Here is a 12,115-nt window from a genome sequence, read left to right on the forward strand (position 1 = left end):
AGGTTTTGAGAAGGAACTGTGTAACTGACCTCCTGGAGGGGAGCAGCCACACAGCTGACTTCTGAGGGACAGAGAAAGGGGTGGTGGAGGGCACCCCAATCCAGGTCCCAGTTTGTCAGGATGCTATTTCTGATAAATTTTTGGAACATAACTGTGTCTCTTTAAATCAAGATGCAGCTCCAATGCCTGTGATAACAGAGGAGCTGGGACCAGGAAATTGCCAGGTGGTAGTCTGCCAGAATACAGATGACCCAACTCACAGAGGGCGCGGTGCTTTCCCCCAGGCTGATGAGAGACCGGGAGCAGTTATGGAAAAGCTGCTGGGAAAAGGTGCATCTGATCAAAAGGTAAAAACACCTAGCCCAGAGAGCACAGATCACAGCCCTCTAGGGGGCAGGGAAGAACTCAGTGCTGGGAGTGGGAAACACAGGGTAATCCCAAAAGGGGAGCTTGATTTTCTGCATATATACAATCCTGGGGTTGGGAGACCGCTCCCCAAAGGGCTAGCCAATGTGCAGGATCCCCCTGAACCCTTATCTTGCCAGACCCTGAGATATCAAAATGCCAGAAACATGATTAAATTAAGAGCCCACACAAAAGTGAACACTGGAGGGAAAGAAAAGACTGATTACATGGGAGAGAGTCAAATGACACCATGGGTAATGAACAAACTAACCTCAAACCAGACTATCTGAACAGAGGGCATGCTCCATCCATGATAAAAAAAATTGGTATTAATGTTAAGTTTTGGGGATAAGAATTTTGGCAAGGATGTTAAACCTTATGGTAATGCTAGTTCTCAGTTAATACATGTAAACAGATTCAAAGCTTAACACAGCAGAGAAACCATAACAAACCTGGTTTGCTGTGTGTGAAAGGAGAAGCTGAAGCACATTGCCTCCTGGCCTTAATGGCTGAATGCCAAGAGAACTATAACACAAACTGCCTTCGAGCTAGTCAGTGACTAACCCTCTTGCAGTAAACTAAGGGGGGAGGTGTGACGTTCTGTACCTCGTGGGAATACCCTGCACCCCCATGTTCATCCTTATAATATGGTTGTGTGGTATCTAATGCAAAGTTTATCATGCCGGGTGTCTTCGGAAGGCTCATGATGCACTGAGCATTGTTGTCATAGTGATATTATAGTAATTGTTATAGGTTATAATTTCATGTATATAGTCATGGCTTAAAATAAGCCCAGGCAAAAACTCTCCAAGAGCATAGAGGCAGTTCACACCTCATCAGTGCATGTATGGGACAAACCCAGCCCAGCCTCACAGGAACAAAGGACGCTGGCCTAGGCAGCAACAAAAGGATCTGTTGGACTCTCAAGTGAGTCATGCCCCTTTCTTTGGTCAGTTTGGGACTGTGACGAGGTAATGCTCACTTGACTCTGAGGGGGGGGAAGCCAAGAGGGAAGAAAGAACATGATAAAAGGGAAAGATGTTTGCCATGCTCCCCTCTCTTCCATTTACATCTACACACACCACCCTCAAGCGACTGAAGCACTGATCAAAGGGGTGAGCCTGGCTGATGGGCAACCAGCCAGCCTGTGGTGAGAAGCATCTAAATTTGTAAGGGCATTGAAAATCTTAAGATCAGCTTAGAATGTGTTTTGCTTTTATTTCATTTGACCAAATCCGACTTGTTATGCTTTGACTTATAATCACTTAAAATTTATCTTTGTAGTTAATAAATCTGTTCTACCTGAAGCAGTGCGTTTGGTTTGAAGCATGTCAGAGACTCCCCTTGGGATAACAAGCCTGGTACGTATCAATTTCTTTCTTAAATTGATGAATGCATATAAGCATCAGCGTCCAGCAGGCATAACTGCAAGACAGAGGTTCCTAGGGTTGCGTCTGGGACCGGAGATATTGGCTAGTGTCATTTGGTTGCACAATCCAAGGAGCAGTTTACATGCTAGAGGCTGTGCGTGAACAAGTCAGGAGTGGGGGTTCTCACAGCAGAGCAGGGTCAGGCTGGCTCACAGAGTCAAAGATTGGAGTGACCTAGCAGGTCACCGGTCCAGATAACAACAGAGGGGAATGTCACAGAGGCCTTAAATTGTTTCATGTAATGGAAAAAGTTTGGAATTACAGAATTGGATTGAACAATCGCCCATTGAAGCCAATGTCAATGGGAGCAGGACTGAATCAAATATAAAATAACGACTACAATGGCACATCCTCATGAAGGTTTATCATGCTGTACACTCCATTTTTCAAATACCTGGTTTCATTTCCTTGATTGTGCAAATCTCCAATGTAATTTACGCAAATTATGAGCTCTGCAGTGCATTTGAGATTCCAAATTCTGCTGGGATTGTTTCTCATGAAAATAACTATGTGTGCAGGAGTCTCTTAATTGTAGATAAGATGAAATTAACATTGTTTTCTTTGGGGACTGAAGGTGGATAAAAGTACTACGCAGTTTGTTCAAAAGAAACACAAAGCCTCAATCAGTGTATTTGCCAGAGTGTAACACCAGTGAAAACAAAGCTCTTGTAATCTTTGGAACTCAAAGTGAGTTACAGTTTATATTATCATATTAATGTCCATAAATTTCAGACTAATGCTTCCTTTTGATTTAATTTTTTTCTCATGGTATCCTGCATGGAGAACCATTTTTAATATAATTTATGTCAACAGGCACCAAAGGATGTGATTTTTTTCATTTGATTTACCATGTCTGAGTTTCAAGTTAATGCTAATTTTAAGGCTATTAAACGGTGAACGTTTTCATTCAGTACAGTACAACAATTTTATATTTGATAGTATAGCAATTCTCATTCAAATTGTATCCTCAAATCTTTACAGAGTTGAAAAAATAATAGCAGAGGGAAGAGAAAAATGAAGAGGCATAGATATGACAAATACTTGAGATTATAGCAGTAAACTTCCAATAGTTACTTTCTGTACTAAGGATAGAGGAACCAAAAAAGGTTAAAAAGCTTAATTTAGATTAATGTAGGACTGGAAGGAATTTAATGGATCATCAAATCGAGTTTCCTGCTATCACAGGCAAGCCAATCCTATCGTCCCATCCATAAACTTGTCAAGATCCATCTTAAACTATGACAGGTTGTTTCCCTTCACTATTCTCCTAGTAGGAGGCTGTTATAGAACCTCACACCTCTAATGGTTAGAAACTTTTTTCTAATTTCCAGCCATTTATTCATGGCCAGTTTATAGCCATTTGTTTTTGTACCAACATTGTCCTTTAGCTTAAACAGCCCTTCTCCCACCTGAGTGTTTCCTCTCCTGATATATTTTATAGAGGTCAATCATGTCCTCTCTCAGCCTTTGGGTTTTAGCCCACGAACGCTTATGCCCAAATAAATTTGTTAGTCTCCAAGGTGCCACAAGGACTCCTCGTTGTTCTTCCTAACAGTGAGATTTATGAGAACGTGGAATGCTCTCCCAGGAGAAAGCATGGAAATCCCTCCCTTGAAACATATGAAATTAGCTGAACAAAACATTGATAAATATATACTTTTGTATGTGTATATTTGTGTATTACATATACCAGGAGAGAAAAGGAAACAATCCTGTATTGGCTGAGGTGATGAATTACATCCATCTCTAATTACTATTAATCTATGAATAACTTTTAGTATTTATTCATTCAGTTTATACAGTGCAACTATCAATAACTCTTAAGTCACAAAAAATTAGAAAAACAAAATACTCTAGTCAGATTTTTATAATTTCAAAATGACATTAAAAGGCCACCCCAATTCCAAATAAAATCTTTCATGCAAGCTAAAAGCCTCCCCTTCCTCTACGGGGGAAAAAACCTGAGTATAATCTAAAGATTTTCAGGTTGAATATCCCAGCTGATCTCAACTGCTGAGTTGCTCCTTAGGAATAGGGGATCTTTAAAATTGCCAAGATCCAAATTATAAATGGCTTTATAGATCAAAACTGAATACTTTGAATTCAGAAGTGCAAGATAATGCACTTTGGAAGGAACACCGAGAATTACTCATACACATTCATGAGTTCTAAAAAGTTCTCAGAAAAGCAAACATGATGTTAGCTTTTATTACGGAAGTGATAGAGCAGGGGTTCTCAAACTGGGGGTCGGGACCCCTCAGGGGGTCAAAAGGTTATTACAGGGGGGGTCATGAGCTGTCACCCTAAAAAACCCCGCTTTGCCTGCAGCATTTATAAAAAGTGATTTTAATTTATAAGGGGGGGTCGTACTCAGAGGCTTGCTATGCGAAAGGGGTCACCAGTACAAAAGTTTGAAAACCACTGTGATAGAGGATAATACAGAATATATTATAATGCCATTACATAAATGTATTGGATGTCCCTGCATTGAATGAGGTGTTCAATTTTAGTCCCAATTCAAAAACTATTCTGCAAGAAATGGAGAAGTCCAGAGATGGGATATAAATATGATTGGAGGCATGGATATTGCACATGAGAAGAGATGATGGGGGTGATTAAGTTTAGAGAGGTGACATAATTGCGGTATATAAAATAAATGCGAGTCTTTGGGGCACTCTTAGGCACAAGAGCAAAGGAACATCCAAAACATTTACACATTTAAAGCTTGTGCTTCCTCTGAAACATCTCCTGATACATTATGACATTGGCTATGTTTTTATTCTACCTAACTGGAGCCAGGGATGTCTCTGGTGCAAAAGTGTAACATGTGGTCCTTCCCTGTATGGTACACTAAGTAGGTGATTAGCTGGATTCAGGCTACACCTGAAGACTACTTGGAAACTGCAGCAGTCTCTGAAGTATAGCATGTTGCAGTAACTAGCTAAGGAGACAAAGGCACAAATAACACATATGCAATTGATGTGATAGAAAGGTTTATAGATTTTGAGGCCAGAAGGGATCATTGTGATCATCTAATCTAAAATCCTGTATAACACAGGCCATAGAACTTCCCCAAAATAATTCCTAGAGCAGATGTTTTAGAAAACCATCCAAACTTGATTCAAATATTGCCACAACTCTGGGTAAAAATTGTTCCAATAGTTAATTACTGTCACTGTTCAAAATATACACCTTATTTCCATTCTGAATTTGTCTAGCTTCAGCTGCCAGCCACTGGATTATGTTATACCTTTCTTTGCTAGACTGAAGAGCCCATTATTAAATACTTATAGACTGTGATCAAGTCACCCCTTAACCTTATAGCTAGCGAACAGGAGCATTTAACAGGGGAGTTTCGCGAGGGAGTTTTTCAGGTGAAGGAAGTGTGACTATGGGACCCTTGGGGTGAATTTGTGTGCTGAGCCTAGAAGCCTGCTAGGCAAGCCTGAGAGCTTATTAATAAGGCTTTGATCCCTATGCCCTTTAGCACCCATTAACCAGGGGGCAGTGCTACTAAGGGACAACAGGGGTTTAAAAAGCCAGCTTCTAAGATATGAGATGAGCTAGCAAACAGGAGCAGCTAACAGGGGAGTTTTGTGACAGAGCTGAGAGAGGGAACATGAGAGCTTGATACACCTAATTAATATTCCTAAAATTTAGAGCAATAAACAGTTCCCCACCCCCACCCACCAAAAAAAAAACAGACCCCCCCCAAAAAAGCTGCTGGAGTAAAAAGAATGCAGGCAGAATTCCAGAAGCAGAATAGGGGTTATCCAGTTTATTGAACTGAATGCAGCATGTATGATTACCTGCTTTGTGAGCAGGTGGCATGTGTGTGTGTGTGTACTAGGTACAAGGAGCTCATGGTCCTCAGAGATGTAGTATGGGCTCTTGAGATCAGAGTGGCTGAACTAGAGGAGCTAAGGGAGACTGAGGGGTACACAGATGAGACTTTTTCTGGGACACAGTAGAGTGGTCCCATTCCCAGTCTGACTGTCTCTGTGCTGTTGAGGAGGATGAATGTCTCAGGGAAGGAGAACATCAAACTGGAGTGGAGAGAAATGATCTCATAGTTGGAACCCTCCTCCCAGATGATGTCATGGAATCCTCTTGTACTGAGGATACCTCTCAGGAGGAGGGAATCCCAGTTATTTGAAAGACATGGGTAATAGTTGTAACTTCGGCCAAGTAGAACCAGCAGCAACCAGGGCTGGGTTCAATATCTAGGGGTTCCTTTATAGATAAATAAATGGAGATATCCTATCTCCTAGGACTGAAAGGTCATTGAATCCAGCCCCCTGCCTTCACTAGCAGGACTGAGTACTGATTTTACCCCACATCCCTAAGTGGCCCCCTCAAGAATTGAACTCACAACCCTTGGTTTAGCAGGCCAATGCTCAAAGCACTGAGCTATCCCTCCCCTCTGTATTCTTGTATTTGTATTCTCATTCTTGTATTTGCAAGAATACAACACAGAACTGGTTCGAGTCCCCACTCAGTAACCTGGGAAGATTACATACCACCCCTAGGCGCCTCTGAGAGGCAATACTTCCCCACTCACAAGCAGAGTCTGAGTGTAGAAAAGAAACTTTTAATAAAAGGAGGGAAGTCACCCGACATTAATTAGGGAAAATTCCACAAACAGGATTCATAATGATAAAATTGAGATCAGGACACCCACCCCAGAGTGAGTGGGGTAGTGCATTCTGCCTCACGTTCTTGAGTTCTACAACCAAAATTTCTGTGTCCCCTCACCATACTCCACTCACAGTGGTTGTTCTTGGTCAGTGAGGACTCAGAGGTGCATCTACATGAGTTCACTTCCCACTCAGGGAATAAGGCACATTGTTTGCTCCGCTATCTGAGCACTTGCTCTGCCAGCTGTGGTTCCTCTCTGCTGGCTGCCCTACCATCCATGGTTCCTCTCTGCTGGCCGCTCATTCTGCTCCCGCCTGCTTGCTGCTCCTGCTGGCTGACTGTCATTTACCTTCTGCTGCCACCTGCCTCTCTGTTGTGACCTCTGCAGGTCAATCTCTTAGTGGTTGTCACCTCTAGTGATTTTCAGCTTTTAGCCAGTTGGGCAGAAATGCTGTACCACCACGAGTGATTTCAGGTCTCATTTAAGCACTTAAAATAACAAAGGTTCCTAATGGAACCTACTTAGCACTATCTTTGAACAGGTGGGAGGAACAGATTAAATCAGACCAGGGACCCCCTTAGGGAGAGTCCACACCTCCTGGCTGGGACACCTGTCCCCACCCCTCTTACTTTCACAGGGGTCTGGCATTTGAGCTCCTGGCTCAAGGAGGTCCTTTCAGCTGAGGGTGACCCCCTCATTTCGGACAGGTTAAGCACATTTCTGTTCCCCTTTATTCATACAATAAAGATAACAACATTGATAACAACATTTCACTACCCCTGCATTCAGTACTAAAAGTTGATCACTTTGAGCAACACCACCCTATCTGCTGTATATCTTGGAAGAGTAGCTGTGTTCATGTAAATAGAGCTTGCTCCTGAGGTCCCCCCACCACACTTAGCTGTCATGGGAGAGCTCATGCAGACCCTGCTTACATAGGAATGGTGGATTTGATCATTAGAAATATAAATAGTTGCATTTGTGATGACTGGAAGAACCACATAATGAATTGCCTGCTGGGTATGAAGCTCTCGAGACATCTAAACAGACTTATGTGCAGTGCTGGGGAGAAGGCAGTGGTTGTGGTATCAATGACACAGGGAAAGGTAGGATAGAGCTCCCGGAGGACAAATTCAGGCTGCTAGGTAAGAGATTGAAGTCCATGATTATGTTCTTTTGTTCTCTTTGTTAAGGATATCAATCACTATATGGTCAGACTTAAAGCTGAGTAACTACATCATCTAGATCCAATGAAACAGGTGTATTGCTAATTGTCATCAACATAGTACTTAAACCATCTCATTTTCTCCCCAGCGGCTTCATATATACATAAGAACATCAGAACAGCCATACTGGGTCAGATCAAAGGTCCATCTAGACCAGTATCCTGCCTTCCGACAGCGGCCAATGTCAGATGCCCTGGAGAGAATGAACAGAAAAGGTAATAATCAAGTGATCCATCCCATTGTCCATTCCCAGCTTCTGCAAACAAAGGCTAGGGACACCATCCCTGCCCATCCTTGCTAAATATATTTGTAGGCACCCTTTATTAGAGGGGCCTCTGAACTTTTTTTTAGGAGTGTTACAAGGGAAAAGCCTGTGTGCTGCAATCTAGCCTTAGAGACTACAACTCCCATGATAGTTCCTCATGCAGGGAGAGCAGGTGGTGGACTCCATTTTGGGAAAAAGGAGTGAGATTGCTGTTGTGGAGCTCTGTCCATAGTAGGATCTGCTGCTAGGAAGCTAGAAGCTGCTGCTGAGATCCTGCAGGGGCTTTGATCGAACAGGGATCCTCAGAGGCTGTTGGTGGCTTCACTGGAGTCAGAGCAGAGACAATCACTGAGCGTACAGCTGACTGAGGTGGGCTTGCAGTGAGGGAACTCTGAGTAACCCCCACTGTTGTTTGGGAAAGTACTTGCAAGGGAAGGGGCACAGCAGAAAGTCTGAGTCTGAGGAGAGGCAGAGTGATCTTCCCACCGAACCAGGGCCCAGAGCTGCTGGTATTTGATGGGGCCAGCTCCAATCATCAGAGGGGTTATTCTGCTTTTTGCCTTGCCTGGACTGATACTGAGAATGAACGGAGTGCTGTCTCCAGCTTCAGGTCTTCAAGTGCGCACACGCAAGCGTTTAGGACTCTGAGATCCAGAGGAGTGTCCACTGCGGGGTGCGGTGAATGGTAGCAGTGTAAATGCCAGTTCCATGAGTTTCATTTATCACTGTATATTATATTTGTTAATTGATTTTATTCAACTGCCCCTGTGGATTTAAATTAGTAGTGACATTTAATCTTAGTCTGTTATGCCTGTTTCTTAAATTGTTAAGTGAGTGTTTGCTCTAATTTAAGTATATTGGATGTATATTATTTATAATTGGTATTTGAGTTAGACCCATGCCACAGGTTATTATTATTACTATTTGAAGGGGTTTATTGCTGGAGGTTCCCAAGGCACACCGTTGAATGTGTACAGGGGCCAGCCAGGTGGAAGCACCGCCAATTTTAAATTCCTTAGGTGGAAAGGGACTGCAGCAGAGGGGTGGATAGAGGATTCCCACTTATCCAACATCACCACTGGGATATTCAGGATCTCCTTTAATGTCAGCAACATCAGGTGTCCAGGCACAAAGATGAGTGTTGCCTGCTCCCGAGTAACCCAGGGAAGAAAGGAGGGTTGCACATTGTTTGGGATGGAAGGCACTGAAAGTTAACTGAAATTGCATGAGGGGGACTTAGCTATAAGAATATATCCAATATGTTATTTTATCAACAAAGATCTTCAGCACATCATTCATGACCCTACAATCTTTTTTGTAATAATTAGGATTGTTTCCTGATTTTGTGTTTTTTCATTCTAGATGTTTTCAACAATCAGACTATAAATAACTGCAACAGCAACTCTTCTGCTAAAGACTTTTATCTCATTGGATTTCCTGCACTTCAAGATTTCCAGATCCCTCTTTTCCTTGTATTTTTGTTATTCTACCTGCTAATACTAATTGGGAATATCATTATTATAGCTGTAGTTGTGGTCGATCAAACACTTCACAAACCCATGTACTTTTTCCTAGCTAATCTCTCTGCCTTAGATATACTGCTTACAACTACTACCATACCCAAAATGTTGGCAATGTTTCTGGTCAATGCCAAAACTATTTCTTTTCATGTCTGCTTTCTGCAGATGTATTGTTTTCATGGTCTCGCAGTGACTGAATCGCTGCTTCTTGTAGTCATGTCTTATGATCGTTATGAAGCAATTTGTAATCCTTTGCATTACCCAGTTAAAATGACAAAGAGAGTAAACATTCAACTGGCAGCATGTGCTTGGATAACTGCATTGTTAATACCAATACCTGTAGTCTTCCAGACTTCTCAGTTAAGATTTGGTGAAACAACCACAGTTTACCATTGCTTTTGTGATCACTTGGCAGTTGTGCAAGCAGCATGTTCAGATTTCAGTGCCTCTTTTCAGACTTTCTTGGGGTTTTCCATTGCCATGACTGTTTCATTTGTGCCGCTTATGCTTGTGACCCTATCATATGTTCACATCATTATCTCCATATTAAAGATCAACTCTAAAGTAGGTCGCAGTAAGGCATTTTCTACTTGCACTTCCCATTTGATTGTGGTTGGCACTTACTATTCATCCATTGCCCTGGCATATATTTCCTACAGAACAGACATGCCCATTGATATCCATGTAATGAGCAATGTTATTTTTGCTATTTTAACTCCTTTGTTAAATCCTCTCATTTATACTTTGCGAAACAAGGAAGTAAAATGTACAGTAAAAAAGATTGTTTTTCTGAAGATCTTTCCTCCTTCTAAAAACTGTAATCTAATGAGGAAAAATTAGCTCCAACACAGAAGTTTCACACAGAACCTATACATCACATCAACCCCCTGTAAAGGAGTTAAGTAGGGCTTAAATCAGTGGTTGTCAAACTGCAGGTCACGGCCCAATACTGGATCGCAGAATGTAAGGCACTGGGTCACAGCAGCTCTGGTCAGCACCGCCAACCGGGCCGTTAAAAGTCCTGTCGGCGGTGCTGCCCGGCTAAAGCAGGCTAATTCCTACCTGCTCTGACACCGCACTGTGCCCCGGAATTGGCCAGCAGCAGATCTGGTTCCTAGGTGGGGGGGCCCGGGGCCCTGTGTGCTGCCCCAAGCACTGGCTCCGCACTCCCATTGGCCACTGTGGGGGGGCGATGCCTGTGGGCGAGAGACACGTGGAGCTGCTTGCGCGCCTCTGCCTAGGAGCCAGACCTGCTGCTGGCCGCTTTCAGGGCACAGCACGGTCTGTGGTAATAGGACAAGCAGGAAGCGTGCCTTAGCACTCTCACTGTGCCGCTGACCAGGAGCAACCTGAGGTAAGCCCGCACCCCAGCCCCACACCCCAATCCCCTGCCCCAGACCTGAGCCACTCCAACCTGGCATTTAATTACCTGGTCATCATGTTTACCCTTTTTAAATATTGGCACAACACTACCTTTCTCCTAGTCTTCTGGAACTTCCTCGATGTTCCAAGACTTATTAGAAATCAACCTTAACAGCCCAGCAAGCTCCTCAGCCAGCTCATTTAAAACTTTTGGATGGAAGTTATCCAGACCTGCTGGTCTGAAAATATCTAACTTGGGTATCCACTGTTTAACATCCTCCTGAGATTCTAGTGGAGTGCAAACAATATTTCCTATGATATGATTACATCATCCGTTTTATCTGTTGCTTTTTTTACCCAAGTACAGGACAAAAATATTTTTGAACACTTCTGCCTTTTCTACATTATTATTGATAATTCTACCATTTCCATCTAGTAATGGATCAATGCTATGATTAACATTCTTTTTGTTGCTAATATACTTATACAACTCTTTCTTGTTGTCCTTAATTCTGCTGGCCATACATTTCTGCTTGTGTCCATTTGCTTTCCTTATCAATGTACCAAAATTTCTAGCTTCTGATTTATATTCATTATTTCCAACTTTCCCTTTCTTCCATTTGTTATATATTATTTTTTATTTTTACAGCTGCCTTCACTTCCTCTCTAAAATAGATCAAGGGAAAAGGCAGTATTGGTTTAAAAAACAATCATGGGATTGTGGCTTTGGGGGTGACTAGCAAAGTGTTCTTAAACAGTTCCCAAATATCATTCACATTTTCATGAGTTGGCTCAAATTGTTTTCTGCTTGGTGAAACTGGCCCTGTTAAAGCATCAAATATATACATCACTGCTCGGGACTTTATTCTGTTTGCACATTATAAATGTGACCAAGTCATGATCTCTTGTACCTAATTTACCATTAAGTTTGAGTTCTGTGATCAGTTCCTTTTTATTTGTCAAGATGAGGTCTAATAAAAAATTCTCCCATGCTGGATGCAACACTCTTTAACTTAGGAAATGGTCATCTGAAAACAGGTCCTCCTTACTTAATTGACCTGCTCCCTGTGTATATCCAGCCACAGCAGCAGATGTTACTGACCAAAATAAGTTTTTATTCTGTGGCCCTTCATAGCCCAGCAGAAACATCGTCATAATGAGAAATCACGCATCAGCAGAACTGTGAACGAAGTTTTGATTACACATTTTAATTGTTGCTTGTACTTGAGCAAAGATCTCAGCTTGGCATTCAGATGCCATGGGAATTT

At 42.4% G+C, this 12,115-nt stretch overlaps 1 protein-coding gene across 1 annotated transcript; it reads left to right on the plus strand.

The window, feature by feature from the left end:
- Positions 1-655: 655 nt before the first annotated feature.
- On the plus strand, positions 656-10,325 carry LOC112119089 (olfactory receptor 2AT4-like). The gene is given in 4 exon segments (XM_026657438.1): positions 656-659; positions 7,789-7,865; positions 7,867-7,915; positions 9,328-10,325. Coding segments are annotated over 4 exon segments (1,128 nt in total).
- Positions 10,326-12,115: the final 1,790 nt, after the last annotated feature.

Source organism: Terrapene carolina, unplaced genomic scaffold (genome assembly GCF_002925995.2).
Source record: "Terrapene carolina triunguis isolate 2854851 unplaced genomic scaffold, T_m_triunguis-2.0 Scaffold244, whole genome shotgun sequence".
NCBI lineage: Eukaryota > Metazoa > Chordata > Testudines > Emydidae > Terrapene > Terrapene triunguis.